Raw genomic sequence first — 17,816 nt, 5'->3', positions numbered from 1 at the left:
TGAAGGAGAAAGGTGCCAACCATTTCACTTGAAAGACATCATTCAGTCAGATTTCTTGCACACCCACCCTGAAAGTTTCCTGATTCACACAATTATTCTCTTGAGGCTACACAAAATGAGAAAATTTGCATTACAATAGTTGGCCAGTTGGTTTTTCTCCGCATAATGATAGTTTGGTCTATTAACATTACATAATCAGAGCAGAAGTTCCCTCAATGGATTTTAATTCTGTTTGCTGGAGGTTTTACCTAATTTCTTAAAACTTTGACAAGAGTCTAGATGATCTGGATTGGACCATCTTTTGCTCCTTTGTTTGGCCCAAACTCCGGTACTCCATGTAGCTGTTGTTGTGTGCCCTTCCCTTGTTTTGGTTTACAGGAGAAAAAAGCAGAAAGCAGGAAGCTGATATTTGGGGATGTTTCTGACTAGATATTTTGTGACAATGTTCCAGAAGGACAAGTTAGTAGAACTACTTATGTGTAAATTACAATGCAGAATCTGAGCTGGGGTTTGCTAGTTAGCTCTAAGGCAAGGCAAGACAAGACAAGGCAAAGCCAACCCTTGGCGCAGAAATGTCCTTACACATTATGCGTAGCGTATGTGTCTGGGGACATTCTGTCTCTTCTTATTCAGAAACTTGGATTTCTGATTTAGATGCCCTCTGCCATCTCTGATACCAGGTATGGAAATGTGCTGTACCAGCATTTTCCAAACTAATTTGGCCACAAAACTTTTGGAAATATACTAATAGAATCTATAAATTCTTATTTGGGGTTTATGTAATATCCCTGGGATAAAGTGGGACCAGGGAAATTTTGGAACAAAATACATAGCGGAAATGAATCTTATTTTTATTCAAATAGTGCTGCATGTGTTGCTTAGAAATGCATTTTTTATTTTTCATTTTTAAGATTAGTTTTTGGAGGCATGCTTTCTATTCTATAAAGTACAAATAATAGCAAGGGCAGAATAAAGGGAAATTATTTAAATTAACAACTGTCCTTTTGAATAGGAGTTAATTTGCATAGCCTTGAATGACTTACTAGCCTTAAACATGAATACACAGAGATTACTGAACCTAGAGCTACACTGAATTCCTAAATGTTCATGGAGCCTAGAACATTGACATTTAATTTAGAGAGCCTATGGCTGCACTCTAGCCCTAAAAAATTATTTAAGCCTTAAAAATTATTTTACAGAATTTAGCCTTAAGTCTTACAGAATTTAGCCTTTAGTTATTTAAAAACAAACAAACAAGAAAAATTTTCCTTGTGGCTAACACTAGCATTTGTTGAAGTGTGTGTTGGGGATCCTGTGTGTTGGGGATCTACACTAGAGCACCTTCCCTTTCTCAGAGAGCACTGCTATGGCATTCATTGGGAGCACATTTCCTGCTCTAGGGGCACATGCTAATAAACGCAGGGCAGTTCCCACAGGGCAGGTTCACACGGCACGAGAAGCAATGGTGATGCCTGACCATTTTTTGGTCTGTCCTCTTGCCTGAACCCTTTTTTGGTATTTCAGCGCTGTTGTTTGGTTTTGAAAAACTGCAAACAGAACAGTGGTCTATTTTATGGGGTTTCTGTAGCATGACTGTTCGTTGTGTCATCTGAACCGGAAATCCCACCTTAGTGTGGTACCAAGGCCAGGATCACAGAGCCACCTGCAAGAGTGACCCGTTGCTGCACTTGACAAGCTGCTAACCAGAAACTGCCACCAGCTTAACAAGCTGCCATATGGCATGACTCTCATTGGTGTCCCCACTGTTCCTACCTCCAGCCCTGAAGATCTTATGGCCAGCACTGGGAGAAGGGCACTGGCACTCAGTGGATTTGTCCAGTTGGGGGCTGCATGCTTCAGCAGATTCCTTCATGTTGCAACAGCAGGATTCCTTCCTTGCATGAACAGCTGAGCCAGAAGCAGCATGGTGGCAGTGGCAGCAGTGCCTGGGTGGCAGTTGCGCACTGCAGTGGATTCCCCTTGCATGTGCCAGAGCAAACCTCCTTGTGAGTTCCTGGAAGGGGTGAAGATCTGCTGCAGGAAGGAGCAGTAGGATTCCTCCTTTGTCCCCTGGCAGTCAGCCGCAGGGGCAAGAAGCAGCTGGGTGGTGGTGTCCCATTGGCTCCTTTTTCTTGCTCTGGCTTGCCAATCTGCCATGTGCTTCAGCAAGTCAAAGCAAGAAAAGGGGTCCAGTCCTGCTTCCTCCCATCACTGCCACCCAATTTCACTGCAGTGTGTGCAAAGGGGCAGAGGAGGAATCGACTGAGTGTTGCTGCTCCTTTCCACAGGGTGGCCCAGTTGAGTTGCCTCTTTTTGCCTGAGCCTAGATCGAGCAGGAGGGGAGTGTGCCTGACCAACTTCTTGCCCTCTCTGCTGCACTTCAGGTCATGAGCTCAGTTTGTGCAGCAGAGACAGCTGTGGTGAGTCAAAATAAGTTGATGATTGCATCTACCAAAACGAGGAGCCTCGTTCCTCACTGGTGTTCTTCCTGGGATATCACTGGGAGCACTGGGAGGAAAGTAAATGGCAGATGAAATGGCAGGACATGCCCGATTGTCTTTCAGGCATATCCAAGCAAAAAACCATGTATGGTGGAAACCACACGGTGCTGCTTGTTGTGATGTTGGAACCCAGGTGCTATGTTGAAAATGTGACCTTGTGTCACAAGTAAATACATTTGTGGAAGAAGCAGGAGGAACCAGAAAGCTGATACGTGCTGGCAAACATCCTCATTGACAGAATGAATGAGCATAGGGTTTTTTGTGGGTATGGAAAGGGAAACGGGGTGGGGAGAGAAGAGGGAATGGTGCTGCTGCCGCTGCTTGTTATCTTGACCCTCGCCAACTATTTCCTAGCTATCCTGGGCCATTTGCCCACAAGTTTTCCAACAAAAGATGTGCCTAGCATGCTGACTCCATAAGGAATAATAATCAGCTTTTATGGTTCCATTAAGTCTCTCTTATCAAAACCCCAGATTTCTTCAAAGCTATGCCCTGTCTCTGGCACAAGCTTGTATCTTGCACTGGAATATGTGAGCCAGCTTTCAGGTTAAGTATTAAATTGCATAAGTGTACTTACCAGAAGCAAATCCTTAGTCAGATCTGAGCACAAAATGATGAATAAATGTTTCTGATAAGTTAATACGATCTGAAGAGAAACCAGAGTATCCTGAGAAGTTAGTGTTTTTGTTGTCAGATGTTGATGTGCAAGTGTCTTACTGAGACTCTTTGCTCTTGCAGCTAAAAAGGTAAGATCTAGGGAGGCTTTGAAGGGGACACTGTCTAGAATCACACCTGGTCCATCTTTTAGTATTCTGTTTTAATATGTTTAATTTAGGGTTTTATTTGTTAATTCAGTGTTTTACCTTGTTAATTCATAATGGCCTATGGCTAAATGCAATAAACTGATTGATTGACTGATTAGTTAATATGCTCTTGAGTAGTATGTTGATAGGTGGCATGTTGAGCAAATCATACTTCAACAGAACCACCGTTCCAAAATCAAGAAGCAGATTTCCTAAAGGAGTAAATCAGTTGCAACTTGTACATTAACGGGTTTTCAGGAAACTGGAGAAAAAAACAAGAAAGAGAAGAGGCTTGCAAAAGAAAGATGCAATTGGAGCAGCCTTCTTTAGGCAAGAGTGGTATTGCCTAAATGACGCAACTGTGCTTGCTGTAGGCTAAAAGGGCACATGTGCTTCTGAGAAATATCCAACAGCTTGTAAAATCTTTTTCCAAACAAGACACAAAACTTCTGCCTTTACTTCAAGAGGACATCCAGTGAAGGTGATCACGGGCCTTTCCTGTCAGCTATGACATCGCAAAGGTACAATTCCAGGTATCTGCTAATCTGCTAGCTTTCCATTTAGCCTAATGGTCAGGGATACCAATGTACCAACAGATACCTCTCTCAGTGCCTGCACCCTCGGTGTTTGTTTACTTATTTTAAAGAAGTATTACAAATTCTCTCTCTCTCTCTCTCTTTCTTTCTCGGAGGCTAATATGCAGCAAAACGCCCATCTCCAGGGCTGTTTCTTTTTCCAAGAATGCTTATGGGTCTTAAATGGCAATCTTGGAGAATAAAAATTATGAGTGGTTGTAGCCCAACACTTCATCTTAAAGTGCTTTTTGCAGTTTGAGAGATTCCTCTGTTATTAAAAGTGCTTGCTAAGGCTGATCAGATATATCAATCTATGATACAGATATATACTTACCTATTATTAGTGAATAAATGTGATAGCAGCGTCTTAAAGAAGAATAGAATAATGAATTAGACTGTCCTATCTTGTTCAGTCAGGAGTGTTGCCTGTGTACCTATCTTGGAAGTGTTGGTGCAGCTTAGTTACGTCACATTCAACAAACGATGCTCCAACATTTGATGTTCCATTTTCTCAACAAGAGGTTCGGTAAGATGGCTCACTCTAGGAGGTAGTCATACAGTTAAAGCTTCTTTAACTTTTTTTTTTTTTTGCCAAAAATAAGTGAGGGATATATAGGTTTCCCTCAAGAGCAGTTAATAGTCTTTATAGATTCGTCCTCTGTGTAACAATTGAGTATGTGTTTTTTCTATTTGGCTTAGAAAATTGCCTGGACTGGTGAAGGGAGTGGAACTTCTAAATTTAACATCAGTGACAGGGTTTCAAATGTACTTTATGCCTGGAATATCACAAGACACCCCTGAGTCATACAGATTCTATCCCTTATAATGCTGTTGAAATGTTAACATCTTGCTAGTAAACGATGAAACACAACTCCATTATTTATTTAAAATTAGCTGAGGCCCCCTTAAAGGTATCCACTTTTGGTAAATCTTGCTTCAAATTTCATAACCATTTATATTTTTCTATCTAGAAAATAAATAGAAATAGAACCATAGAGTTGGAGATGCAGGTAGAGGTGGAGATAGACAGCAATGAGCCATCTTTAAAGAACCCACTGAATCAAAGGATTTGCTTCTGAACAAACATGCTTACCACCCAAGATTATGTATTTTTACTTAGATGGAAGTTTACTGTTCTGAATGGGGCTTATTCTCCATTAACTGCAGATAGGATTCCAGCCTGATGGATGCAATCCTGTACACATTGACCTGAGAGTGAGTCATTAAACACAAAGAACCTTACTTCTGTGTAAACACAGAAACACAGAAACATAGAAATGGAGTGAGTCAGAAGGGGTCTCCTGGGCCATCTAATCTGACCCCCAGCTCCAGCCGGCTCCACTCACGACATGCCCAATGATTGCACAGTGAAACTTCTGCCCATGGGATCCTACACTGTTTTAATCACTATGAAGGTGCTTGTTCTTTTTGTCTGTTTATTTTTATTGTACTTCTAAAAATTATAAGAAAAGCCAGGGGGAAACAAAATAAAACAAAATAGTATAGTTTTCATTTAATAAAGTTTGAATATATCAATTACAATAAATACATGTGAAGCATGCTCCCGTTCTCTCTGCCCCACACACACAGAGTGAGAGTGAGAGAGAGAGTATATATAGATAATAAGAAAGTACACTGCTATCAATACAAATAGTTATGCATAAGCATCAGTAAAGATAAAGCAAATACTCATCTTCTTTCCAAATAACATTGCATTTACTTTTGTTCAGTCCCTAAATTGCAACAGGTGGGGGAGGGTTAGGTTGCAATCATGACTGGGCAAATGAAGTATTTAACAATTTCCATCTACATGCCATGGTTCCAATGCAACCCTCTCCCCAGTTTGCAAAGAGCAAAGCAGACCTGCTATTCTACCTGCAGCTTGGAGCTGAACAGTGACACCTGGGTGCTTCTTAAGGGATGCTTCCTATGTGTGGACGCACCCCCTTAAGAAAGTTGAATAAAATGTATATATGCCTGTCTTCAAAAATAAGCTTTCGTATATGTTGAAGGATACATTTCTATGACTGGGAGAATGTCCCCTTGGAGATATGCCCACAGTGACTTCAGGTCAAAGCAATCCAAATCTCCTTATGATATGTTCAGCATGCAGATTGAACAGATAGGGAGATAAAATACACCCTTATCTGACACCTTTGCCTATGGGAAGCCATTCTGTTTCTCTGTATTCTGTCCTAACTGTAGCTTCTTGTCCTTCTGTCCTTTTTTAGGCTGAAAAAAGTCCTCAGGTCCAAGCATTCTCCTGGGAGCTTAATGATTTTTTTTCCAATCGAAACACACATAGGATCAATGTTGAGCCAGGCAGGACACTATGAAATCTTGTGGGAATGAGTGTCCTGGGGATAGAGAAGTAAGAGGTGAGGTGACTCAGGGTTTATTTTGGGGGCAACCTTTCATTTCCTGATTGACACAAGGGAACTATGGCAGATACCTCTTGCTCTCCAGATACCTATATCAAACTGACCCATTTGCAGTGCCATCCTCTCGGCAGCTCTGCCTCAAGGGTTCTTGGAAGGGCAAACCCAGAAATTCCTTACAGCAATGTTTGGTATAGGGGCATCCTGCTTGACAGTTTTTGTGCAAAAACAATTCTTTGGATTGGACTCCCAGCTAGGATTTCCTGTAGGAGGCCATTATCTAGCCATGGGGTGTAAGATTTAAGGTGCCATGAAGCTTTTTAACAGGCATATCACACAGTTCCACCTTAAATATATTGACAGTGTTTGGCATGGGGTGTCTTACAGTCTTGAAAGTGACTTGCATCAAAACATATAATTGGTCTGGACAACTGGTTAGGGAACTTAGTGGGGACAGTCTCTCAGTAGCGACGGGATATCAAATAGAATAACCCAGGATTTATTTTGGGGTTCAGATTCCAGTTACCCATTTCTGTATAAGAGCATCAAGCTTTAAGGTAGTGATTCCCAAACAGGTGGTGAAAGATCCAGCTGGTCAGTGAGGAAAAAGGGCAGGTAGGGGATATTAGGAAATTACAGGTAGTCCCTGGGTTATGAACAACTTGTACTTAGAAATGCACAGACTGCCATAAATGTCATATGACTATCTCTCAAGAAAAGCTGTGAATATCTACCTCCCCCCCCCACTGCATCCCTACAAGCTGGCGTTCACCATGGTGCCCACCTCACAATGCCCTGGTGGGTGTCGGGATGAGGGACAGGGAGAGAGAGAGGTTGGGGAAGCAAAGGGTATTGATTAATTCACCTAAGATATGACAACCCTATTGCTTCTAGTATGAAGAAAGAGGCATGTGGGCACTAGGGTTGTCACCCAAGAGGGAAGGTGGTGGCAGCCCAGTAAAGTTGAGGGACCACTGCTTTAAGGCCTGTGCAAAGACACGCCTTCAGGCAGGCCACGCCCGGGACGTCCAGGAGTCTCTTTGGCCATGGGGGTTTATGAGTTGGTTGAACAGAGGTTTGCTAACTTTACTCAGGCTTTACACAGCCTGTCATTGAAAGTATTGGGACCAAGGAACTGACTTCAGCTTCATGTTGCAAAGCCAGCCTAAGTTGTTAATTTCCATATAAGTGGAGGACACAGCAGCAGTGCTAGAGGCCCCTCCCATAATGGGGAGGCATCCACAGCAAATATCTGAAAATACCCACCCAGAATTAGGGCTGGCAGCCTTTCATCCAGGTTCTGTGACTGTGCTTTTATCAGCAGTTTGGTTGCTGTAGTGATTCTCTGGAAAACTATTTCCTGGACTGTCAAGGTTGCTACTTCTGAAATGCAGCAGATCAAGCTGTTGTTAAAAGTTCAGGTGCAAGGGCCAGCTGAATCTTAGGCAACCTTTGGATCAACTGAAAAGTAATGCTACAAATATTTCAGACTGTCTCTTTCAAAAGGAACAAGGGGGTAAGGGAGGAGAAAAAGAGCAATAGTATTCACCCATTATTGAAATCTAAATAACTGCTCTTGGGAAAAAGTAAGGGAAATGGAAGGCATTTGTTTTTAATGATAAGAACATTGGCAAAGTTCCCTGTGCAACCTCACACTGCTGCCAAATTCCCCTAGAAAATCTAAGTTTGCCCAATATTATTAGATACCTCTGTCAATTATCTTGCCTCTAAAACAGGCTTCAGAAACTATTTAATTTCTTTATATTAATAGTGCTTCCTTTGGGTGCTGGGTAACTTTGGCTGTTTTTCCCATACCAAGCCAAATGGCCTCTACCAACTGAAAGTTTCTTGTCAACAGGAGAACAGTCACACACATGATTGAAATAAGCTCTGAGCACACTCCACCTGGCTAGGGGGAAGGCTGGCCTGCCCTGGCCAAGTGTAATCTGGAAGAGACTTTCTCAGCCTGCTTCCTTCCAGCATTTTTGACCAAGACTCCCATCATATCCAATCAGCCTGGTCATGGCAAATGGGGATAGTAGGAGCTGTGGTCAAGCAGGTCTAGTGAGCCCAGGCTGGGGAAGGCTGACCTGGTAGATCATGGAAAACAGGAACTAATTTAGGAACTTAGACGGGGCAAGACTGACTATTCATCTTGCTCAGAGTTGGACTCGCCAACGAGCGACTGGCAATGGCTCCTGCAGTCTCTGGAACAGGTCTTTCTTCCTAACTTGAGGTGACAGGAATGGACTTTGCAGCTGTCTCCTGGCCAAGTGTCTGCTTTACCACTTTGTTATGATCCCATCTTTCCATGGACACAATCTGGTCGATCATGACAGGCCAGGGTAAACATTTGGTGCTGGAGTTAATGCCAACACCTGCACCTGGCAATACTTAGTAGGAACAGAGAATTTCAGCAGGTTCTTCTTCCTCACCCTCTCCATACAGATGTCTGGCAGTTGCACTCAACAAGTGGCATTTGACACACCCTCTCCTTCCTGTGCACCAGGAAGCAGCTATGAAGTGGTAGATGAACACTTTTGATAAAGCCTTCACGACAACTGATTGGCGAAATGCAATCAGTTTGGCTAATCTACACCAAGGCGGTAATCTATTTCTAGCAGTTTCTATTTCTACCATGAGCTTTTAATTCAGTGAATGGATCTTAATTGCCCATGCGAGACAAGGGCACCCCCAAACACCCTGTGCTTCAACAAGAATAGCTCATGGCAAGGTATTGTTGCTGCCCACATTCATCCTCTCCACCATAGCTGCTATCGCAAAGGTGATAGCTGAGATCAGAGGGAACCAGAAAGCCTGAGCAGAAGGCTGCACCCTGGCTTTAGGATGCTCCTTTATGAGGCAAGGTGGGACTGGAACTCTGCGGAAGTGGGCAGCATTGAAATGATCTGGCTTCTTGGTTAGCCAGAACCTTTCTCCTTTGTCTAGCCTTCCAGTGGCAGAAGAAGGGCACCAAGGAAATGCAGCTTTTGCTCATAGAGCCAACAATATTCTTTTCACAGTCCGGTATTTTCATTGCTGCGGGATGCCAGCAAGGCTAGCCTTCTCGGTGATGCTAGTTTTGTCCAGTCCTTCTGGACCTGCAGAGAAGAAGCATATGAGGAGAGGGAACGTTTCAGCCCTGCTCCAAGTCTGTCTCATTTATTGCCCTCAACACATGGGTGGGCAATGCTCTGAAGAGGAGGACTTCTGATTTCCCAGTGTTTGTGCTGCATGGAGAGCTTCCATGGATTCAAGAGGGTCTTCTCTTCAGACTATTACCTCTACAATTGAAGGATGAAAAATGTAATGAGGAGAGAAGTGAGGCAGGAGTTGTTGTTATTACGTTTCTGGGTGGTTCACTACATTTAAGTCAACCATCCAGATTTCAGCCAGGCTCAACCCTGCTGAGCTTCCAAGATAAGGCAAGATTGGGCACTTCAGACTCTGTATGGTGAGGTGCTTGTGTCCAGGGCTATTAAGGCTGATATTTGCAAGAAGATTTCCTAGTGGTTCCTCCCAGCAACACAATGCACAGTTTAAAAACCTGTGCATTGCTGTCCACAATACAGCTCTGGATTTTGTTGTGGGAGCATGTATCTTCGGAGTAATAAATAATAATCTCACTGCCAATTGCTGTTATGTGGAATAAGGGACAGGCACATTGACATCATATTGAATAAGAACACTGTTCGATGGGAAGACTGTCTTGTGCTACAGACTGATAACTCCATGTGGCATGGGCTCATATATCCACCATTTCCGTATCTGGACAGGGTTAGTCTTGCTGTAGTTATCCATTTGCTGGTGACCTCTGATCTGGTTTACTGCAATTCCTTATATGAGAGGTTGCCTTTGGAGAACACCCAGAAGCTTCAACTGGTCCAAAATAGGGCAGCAAGATGGTTACCCTGGAGTAGTCAACATGATGACCTGATGCCACTGGGTGCCCATGTGTGCTGGTGATCTGCCCATGTCTGGACCCAATTCAAAGTGCTGGCATTAACTTTAATAGTTCTGATGGGTTTGGGACCAGGTGGCCAGAAGCATTGCCTCCTCTAAACCCATCCGCATCTTAACAATGCCCTCTGTGGCTCTTCTCTAGGAGTCACTGACAGAGGAAGGGAGGTGGGTGGCCACCAAGAAGAGGGGCCTTTGTCTTCTGGCAGCCTGACTGAGCTTCCCAGAAGGGCTTGCTTTGTGCCTACATTGCAGTTTTTCTGGCACCAGACAAAGACCTTATTTTCCCAGTCATTTCAATCTTTCAGTTTCTGTATTCCAATATGCTGCTGTACTTTCATGTTTGCATTACTGCTAGGCTTTACTTTGGCTTTTTTTAAACTTCTGTTTCCAAATGAATTTTTTAACTTTAAACTTTCATAGTGCGTCTTATGGCTTTGTTGATGGTTTTACTTGTGAACTGCCCAGTTTTACTATTGGATAGTATAGAAGTGACATAAATAAGGTAATGTCTCCAGTTCAGGCCCTGGATGATCCTGACCCTGGGAGAGTTAGTAAATAGAAATATTGAGACCTGGGCTTATTTTGAATGTCCCAAAAGAAACAGGAAAGAGTGCATTGTGAATAAGGCTATTCTGTATGCTCAAGAAGCAAAAGACAAGGCCCAAGTCTGGTACTCTATTGTACACGGTGGCAAGTATGATAAGAGATGAATCCTAGAATAAGCACTAGAAGCAGTGCACATTTGATTCTTCTGGTTGTATTTGGAGTCCTTGTCTCTTCTTGGGGGATGCAATAAACGAAGCAGTGCCTGATGTTGTCACAGTGTCTCTCAGGGTCTAACTACTTGGGACTACTAGATACTCACCTCTACTCCCCATGGCTTAGTATATAGAGAAAAAAGGCAGGAAAACCCAAGAAGACACCAGCACTATTAATAAGCGAGTCAAGGAAGGTTATAGAAGAGACTAAGGCAAGGTTAGGCAACTTCATGTAGTCCAGATTCATGTATTCCTGGCTTTAGTCCAAAATATCTGGAATGTGATAGGTTGGCTATCACTGCACAAGGTTTGCTTTTAAAAAAGGAAGGTTTTCCTACATGAAAAGAAACAAAAATACATTGCAACACAATAGAAGTAAAAGATTCTAAGGTAAGCAAGGGTGGGAATTGACAAGCATATTGAAAAAATAAAATAAAATAAATAGAGTTGCATCTGATGATTGCTTTGCATGAGCAGAAAGCCCTCCTCTTCCAGCAATGTGAGGCACCACACTCCCTCCAACCCTCCTCCAGCCTTGTATGGTATCCCTGGCTGTTCTGGAGCTCCTCCAGCTCTCAGGAACAGCTCTTTCGGAGGGAGCATGGAGGGCTGTGGGCTGCAGGGAGAATTGGGGAAAATCAGGTGTCCAGCCTGGTGTGAAGAGAAGCACATTTTACTTGCACAAAGCCACCATCGGATGCTACCTGTTACTATCAACAAGCCTAACTCCTTTATGTCAGATGAAGAAAATGAACAGGGTAAGTGACTGAACTGCCAGAAAGCCAAGGACTAAAGGTATACTAAAGGAGACCAGGGAGAAGACTGCAGAGAATCTGGATCCTTTGGATCTGCAGAAAATACTGGAAAGTGATTAGGGCTTGAACTAATTTAGGCAGACTTGGCAGCTGTCTGTTTTGTTTCTTGTTTTTGAAACTGCTCACTTGCTCCACTCCACCCTACCCCCAGAAGGGAGTCTGAAGAACTCAGTAACATAAATGTGATTACTTTCTACATCTTACCAACCCTAGCCAAACCTCCTAGATAAGGAAGAATTGGGGGCAAAGTCTTCTATTGCACACACAGAAGTCATAAAAAGACTCTGATTTTACAGTGTCTGTGTGTGTGCATGTTGACCAGGAATTCAAGAAGAAAGTAGAAATGTTCTAATAATAGAAATGTTCTAATAATAATAATAATAATAATAATAATAATAATAAGTGTCTTTACCTGAAGAACCAGAGCAGTTTCAGCAGATACCTTGTTGCTTGTGTGGTCAGGAGAAATGCTTTGTGGACTGAGTACAGCTGGTGAGTGAACGCAGAAAACCCACTATATAGGAAAGCATAAGTAAGTGCCTGAGAAGCAATTAAAATAATCGGAGAAGCTATTTTTGAAACCAAACTATAATGCCAGTATGCAACTATAATCCTTGTTGGCACGTAGTCTTGAATAACTCACTTAATGTATTTTTTTGACATGGTGTTAGTATTTCTTGACATTGTGTTAGTATTTCTTGACATTGGGTTTGTAAAAAAAAAATGCTTAGAGGGAATTCGTTGAATCCTTAGGCCAAGCAAGTCTGAGTTCTCATACTGGCGTTAGTGCAAGTAAAGGCAAAATGAGAGCCAGGGTGGTGTAGTGGTTAAGAGTGCAGATCTGGGACTCGGGGGTCTTGGGTTTTAGTCCCCACTGGGTGACCTTGGGCCAGCCACAGTGTGTCAGCCCAACCTACCTCACAGGGTTGTTGTTGTGGGGAGTAGATTTCAAGAGCAGCAGGAGGAGAACAGTGTGAGCTGTTTTGAGTTAACAGGAAAAAGTGGGATATGAATCTAATAAATAGATAAATAAGTATAATGGAGAAGAGTGGCACCCTGAACCGCATCACCCAAATATTTTACTTGCAAAACCAGAGTACCATAATGGAAAGTAACCAATGCATGGATAGTCATGAAGTTATGTCATGTGTTTCCATGCACCCACCCATTAACACTTTCATTTTGCATCTTGCAGTGGATTTGATTATATCTATTGGTAGAGTCATCTTGAGTCTCAGCAGCGAGAACTTGCATGGCCACAGGGGCACCCAGTTTCATTCCCTTTGGAAAAAGATCACTAAATCCTGACAGGAGTTAAGAAGCATTATGTGCACAGTGGACTGAGCTCAGGTGGAAGCACAACATGGCCTGCCAAACTCCACCTCTCCCACATCAGATCTCTATGGAGGCAAGCAATGCCCCTGTATGCCCCAAACACCTGACCCACCACAGCGTACTTCTCTATGCTTGTTTGCCTCTGTGTCATGCTTAGTTGCTGTCACCCATTATTTCTCTGACATCCTTCCACAGGCAGCAAGCTTACGTCAGCTGGAAGGGACAGAGGCATTTCCTCTGGCCTGCAAGAAGAGGAGGCTGAGGCAGCACCATGATTCACGGCAACATGGCAGGGCCTCTCTGTCCCACCCCAGAACACCTTCCCTAGTGCCAACCCCAGAGTTGCTCTCCCAGCTCCATGGCTCTTTCCATGCCAGCTGTGAGGGCAGAGGGAGAGTGTTCCAAAGTCTTAGTTCTGACCTTGGAGAATCTTTCCAAGGTTGGAGCCGGAAATCCGCCTTTTCCTATGTCCTTCTAGACAGGGCCTAGCAGCCATAGGATCATTCATTCATTCATTATATTCATATCCTGCCTTCTTTCCTTTCAAGGAACTCAAGGTAGCTTACCTAATTCTCCTCCTCCTTCTCTCAGTCTTATCCTCATAACAACCACCCTGCGAGGGAGGTTGGACTGAGTTGGCTCCATGTATATGTGGGAACTCGAACCTAGATCTCCCAAGTCCCGGCCCCACACTTTCATTCACTCTAACAAAATATGCAGAAAATGTATGATAGCATAATTTTTCAAAAGTCTATTTTGTGTTCACGAGCATTTAAAAATACATTTCCAAAAATACATTTGTGCATTTCTCTTCACAGATGAATATGGAAATAGGACAGAATGAACTGATGAATGAGCACATGTGAAACTGACTGGGCCAGAAACAGACCGATCATTTCTTCTCTGAAAATTGAAGAAATGCGGAGTGTATTTGTGTGCGCACTCACCATTTAAAACAGCATTCCACATCTCTGCAAAAGGTATACATAGGAATGAAACAGGGGCAGTGTTTTCTAGGACTGGAAAATAGAAGTTTGTGCGGAAAAGGAACAAGAGTCCTGTGTGCTAATGTCCACTTTGCTTTCTGGCTCCTGCAAGTTGCAGGTGCTTGGAAAAGTATGGGAAGAACGGCACAGGCTTAAAGCATCTCTCTCTGCATGCATACCTGCCACAGGTGCAGGGAGGGGGGAAAGGGGCAGAAACCGCCATCAACAAATCCACTCAGGAGAAACACACTGTTATCCATTGAACTCTTTGGGAGCCACTCTGGAAGGCTTCCATTACTAACTGAAGACCTAAGCTTATGCAGGTTTAGTCAGAAAAAATAAACATGGGGCCATGTAGTACAGAGCACGCTAAACTAAAAAAGTTTAGTTTTGAACTGAAAAAGACAAGATCTAGTGCAGATAGGGATTTTTCCTGTTTCTTTGGCCATCTTTTGCTGTCACTTCCCTGAGGATGTTGTCGTATTAAAAAACAAAAAAAGAAAAAAGGTAAGATTTATTTAAATTTCAATATTAATTCAATCCGTAAAATATCTTTAAGTGGAAGCATACATTAAAGCCAGTTTATGCAATATCAATAAAAAATAAGAAATATAAGGAGTCAAGAAATGATAAGTATGTAAACACTAAATTAGATAAATTCAGTCACGATTAAATTGTGTCCAATTTTTGCAAGGACTTACAGTCTACTGTTCCAGAATAATACAATGTAATTGCATTTTCCTATTAATCTGTTTAAAAACACATGTGGTATAATGGTTTAAGGAGTTGGGCTGGGCCTCTGGAGATCCAGATTTTAGTCTCCACTTGACCATAAAGCTCACTGGGTGATTTTGGGCCAGTCACTTATTCTCAGCCCAACCCACCTCACAGGGTTGTTGCTGTGAAGATAAAATGGAGAGGAAGAGGATTATGTTTGCTGTTTATCTGTCTATTTACATACTATCTTATTTCTTTAGAGGAAGTAGATAGTATGTAAATACAATAAACACACATTTCCTTGCTTCTTCCCTTCCTTTCTCATATTTTATTCCCCAGGAAATCACATGGTTAAAAGACATTTCCAACACATTTTGCAGTCTTCAAAGATCACCCCTTTGAGGACATTCTCTTTTAGTTAATTTTTGCACCTTTAATTATAATTTTAATCTTTGCATACTTACTGGATCTCCTTTGTATGAATCAAGTTGCGTTCTTCTAAGGAAAACAACCTTCCACTCCATAATTTTTCTGCTTAAGCTAGTAGGGACAAACTTGATGAAGGTCTAGAAGAAGCTTCTTTTGTAGTTAAAGTTTTGTAGTGAAAGATAAATTCTCATCGAGCAATAAGTTCTATTGAACTTAATAGGACCTACGTCTGAGTGAACATGTATAGGATTGTGCAGTAAAACATTTTAAATCCTTTTTTCTTTTATAGAATATTCATGATACTCCGTATATATATTTATAGATGCATGAATATGCATATGAATGGACAAACAGAACAATCAACATAAAGGTACAGAAGTGGACGAGCGTTTTCTAGTTCGGCGCTATTGCCAGTAAGCAGGAGAACCATGCATTGAAGTGGGGGGCACATCAGCTCGTGGTGCGGTGATGTCTGGCTTATCCTAACAATCCTTCCCAGAGACATTGACGGGGGTCTCGGGCTTGCTGGTTTTTGTGTACACATTACCTGGTTGTGACCTGCTTTGTCAATGGATTTATTTAATTAGCTTTTCTATTAATGCCTTATCCTACATTCAGCTCAGGCAAGAGAATTCCCAGTTTGATTTCCATTAATTTTCAGTGTCCACCTCCTCCCCAAAGGTAACAATTCCTTGTGTCAGACCTGGTCATTGTTGCCTTCAAAAATAGTAAGGGCACAATCCTATATACGTTTAGACAGAGGAAAAGCCTCACAGTTCTCAGTGTTCTCCAGACAGTGATTTTGCAGAGAGCTTTGGAACATATCTGTGCAGAAATACCTAAACTTTCCTAATGCCTAATGCAATGAGCCTAATGCAAGAAAAGGTTCTGGCCCTCTCCCCCTTTTGCTTTGTTGACTGCACAAACTTTCTTTTTAACTAACTAACTAACTAACTAACTAACTAACTAACTAACTAACTAACTAACTAACTAACTAACTAAGAAAGAAAGAAAGAAAGAAAGAAAGAAAGAAAGAAAGAAAGAAAGAAAGAAACCTTTGCTGCAAAATGGTTGTGATGCCATTCCTTTGATTCCAGCTTGTCTTTGGCATACCAGGCTGGACATTCATGGAAAACCTTACAAGCTTTACAATACATTAAGAAAGATCTGTAATGCGGTTATTCATCATGGTATTTACAGCCCTCCTGCCCTTTGGTATTAGTCATGCAGCTGATGCACATTTCCTGGAAGCTGTTGAGGAAGGGCAGAACCCATTTCACAACTGTTTTACCAAACAGCCTTCCTTTTTTATCTCTTTAAAAATGCCATGGTAAAATACCCATGAGAGAGTTGGACAATTTCAGAGGTCTCATATACTCAGAGACAGCTTTCCTGTCATTTTCAAAACTTAGGAACAAAGCAATTGCAGCAAGCCTCTTACTCAGTGCACTGGCATCTGTGGAGAAAACACACACACATCGGCATCTCCTGGAGAAAACACATGCACACGCGCGCGCGCGCGCGTGTGTGTGCGTGCAGACTGGCTCTGCTGTTTTGCTATCCACCCACATGGAAAATTCCATAGGTATGAAGCTTGTACCCTTAAAGGCAATCTAAAACACACACACACACAGATTTTGAATGGAAAAAAACTGTATGAGAAACTGGCCCCATCTCCGCACAAAGAGGCCACTGCAATACCATTCAGCTTCTTGTGGCTTTTCATACGGGGCTAGTTCTGCTCCTTGTGGTTTTAATGTTCATTTAATTTGCTGTTAGATTTTAATGTCCCTTTTTCTTTTTTGTACACCCTTCTGTCTACAAAAGGTGGATTCCTGATCCAATTCATTAAAACAAATGTTTTTTTACAACCAAAACATCATTGAGAAAGTCTTTCATCAAAAGCTCCTGAGTAAATTTTGTAGTAATAGGATAAAATGACAGATATTATTACACAAATGGCTAAATACAGAAAGTGACAGTAAATAGACATTTCTGGTTTTTGAAAGAAGTTCCCAACAATCAGCACTGGAACATTTGGTTGTGCAAACTAGACTTAGGATGAACAAATGTGCAGATGATGGCACAATACTTAAGACTGCCCAACCCAAACTGGGATTTCAAAAGATCCCACAGAGGGGAAATGAACAACAAAACAGCAAAGAAGGTTCAGCATTGGCGTACAGAGATATGAACTGGGACACAAACTCCTAATTTTAAATAAATGTTGATTGGTCTCTGAAAAGCTGCTGCACCCCCAGAAAGAGAGAAAGAGATGTTGTGGAATGGCAGGGACACTAACAAGATCAAGACTCTTGCTGGATGCACCTGAGCCCAAGCCTAAGCTCATTTGGGGGCTTACTTGATGGCAGGAGTGGACTGGGAGCAAAGCAAGCTTTCTGTACAGCACCATTGCTCCTGTACAGCATTTTCCAACAGAGCTCGTAATGAGTAGAAATGAGCCCAGGGACCACATGTTGTGCAACAGACATACTGTACATAATATTTTGCTAGAGTTGGAGGCCTTGGTTATAGGAGACTTTGCGCAGAAGCCCT

General features: G+C 42.3%; 1 protein-coding gene across 17 annotated transcripts in view; it reads left to right on the top strand.

Annotated features, from left to right (window-relative positions):
- Nucleotides 1-17,816, top strand: part of A4GALT (alpha 1,4-galactosyltransferase (P blood group)) — a 65,478-nt gene that overhangs the window by 44,878 nt on the left and 2,784 nt on the right. For 5 of the 17 annotated variants that reach the window (XM_044450875.1, XM_044450868.1, XM_044450869.1 and 2 more), the window contains 2 exons: nucleotides 13,947-14,108; nucleotides 15,550-15,630. In XM_044450875.1, the coding sequence (XP_044306810.1) occupies nucleotides 15,603-15,630 (28 nt within the window). In that variant the 5' untranslated portion in view covers nucleotides 13,947-14,108; nucleotides 15,550-15,602. The other 12 variants (XM_044450867.1, XM_044450864.1, XM_044450866.1 and 9 more) reach the window with 11 other exon arrangements.

This window comes from Varanus komodoensis, unplaced genomic scaffold, assembly GCF_004798865.1.
Source record: "Varanus komodoensis strain SLA01 unplaced genomic scaffold, ASM479886v1 scaffold69, whole genome shotgun sequence".
In the NCBI taxonomy this organism is placed as follows: domain Eukaryota; kingdom Metazoa; phylum Chordata; class Lepidosauria; order Squamata; family Varanidae; genus Varanus; species Varanus komodoensis.
This window is presented reverse-complemented; position numbering and strand designations above follow the sequence as displayed.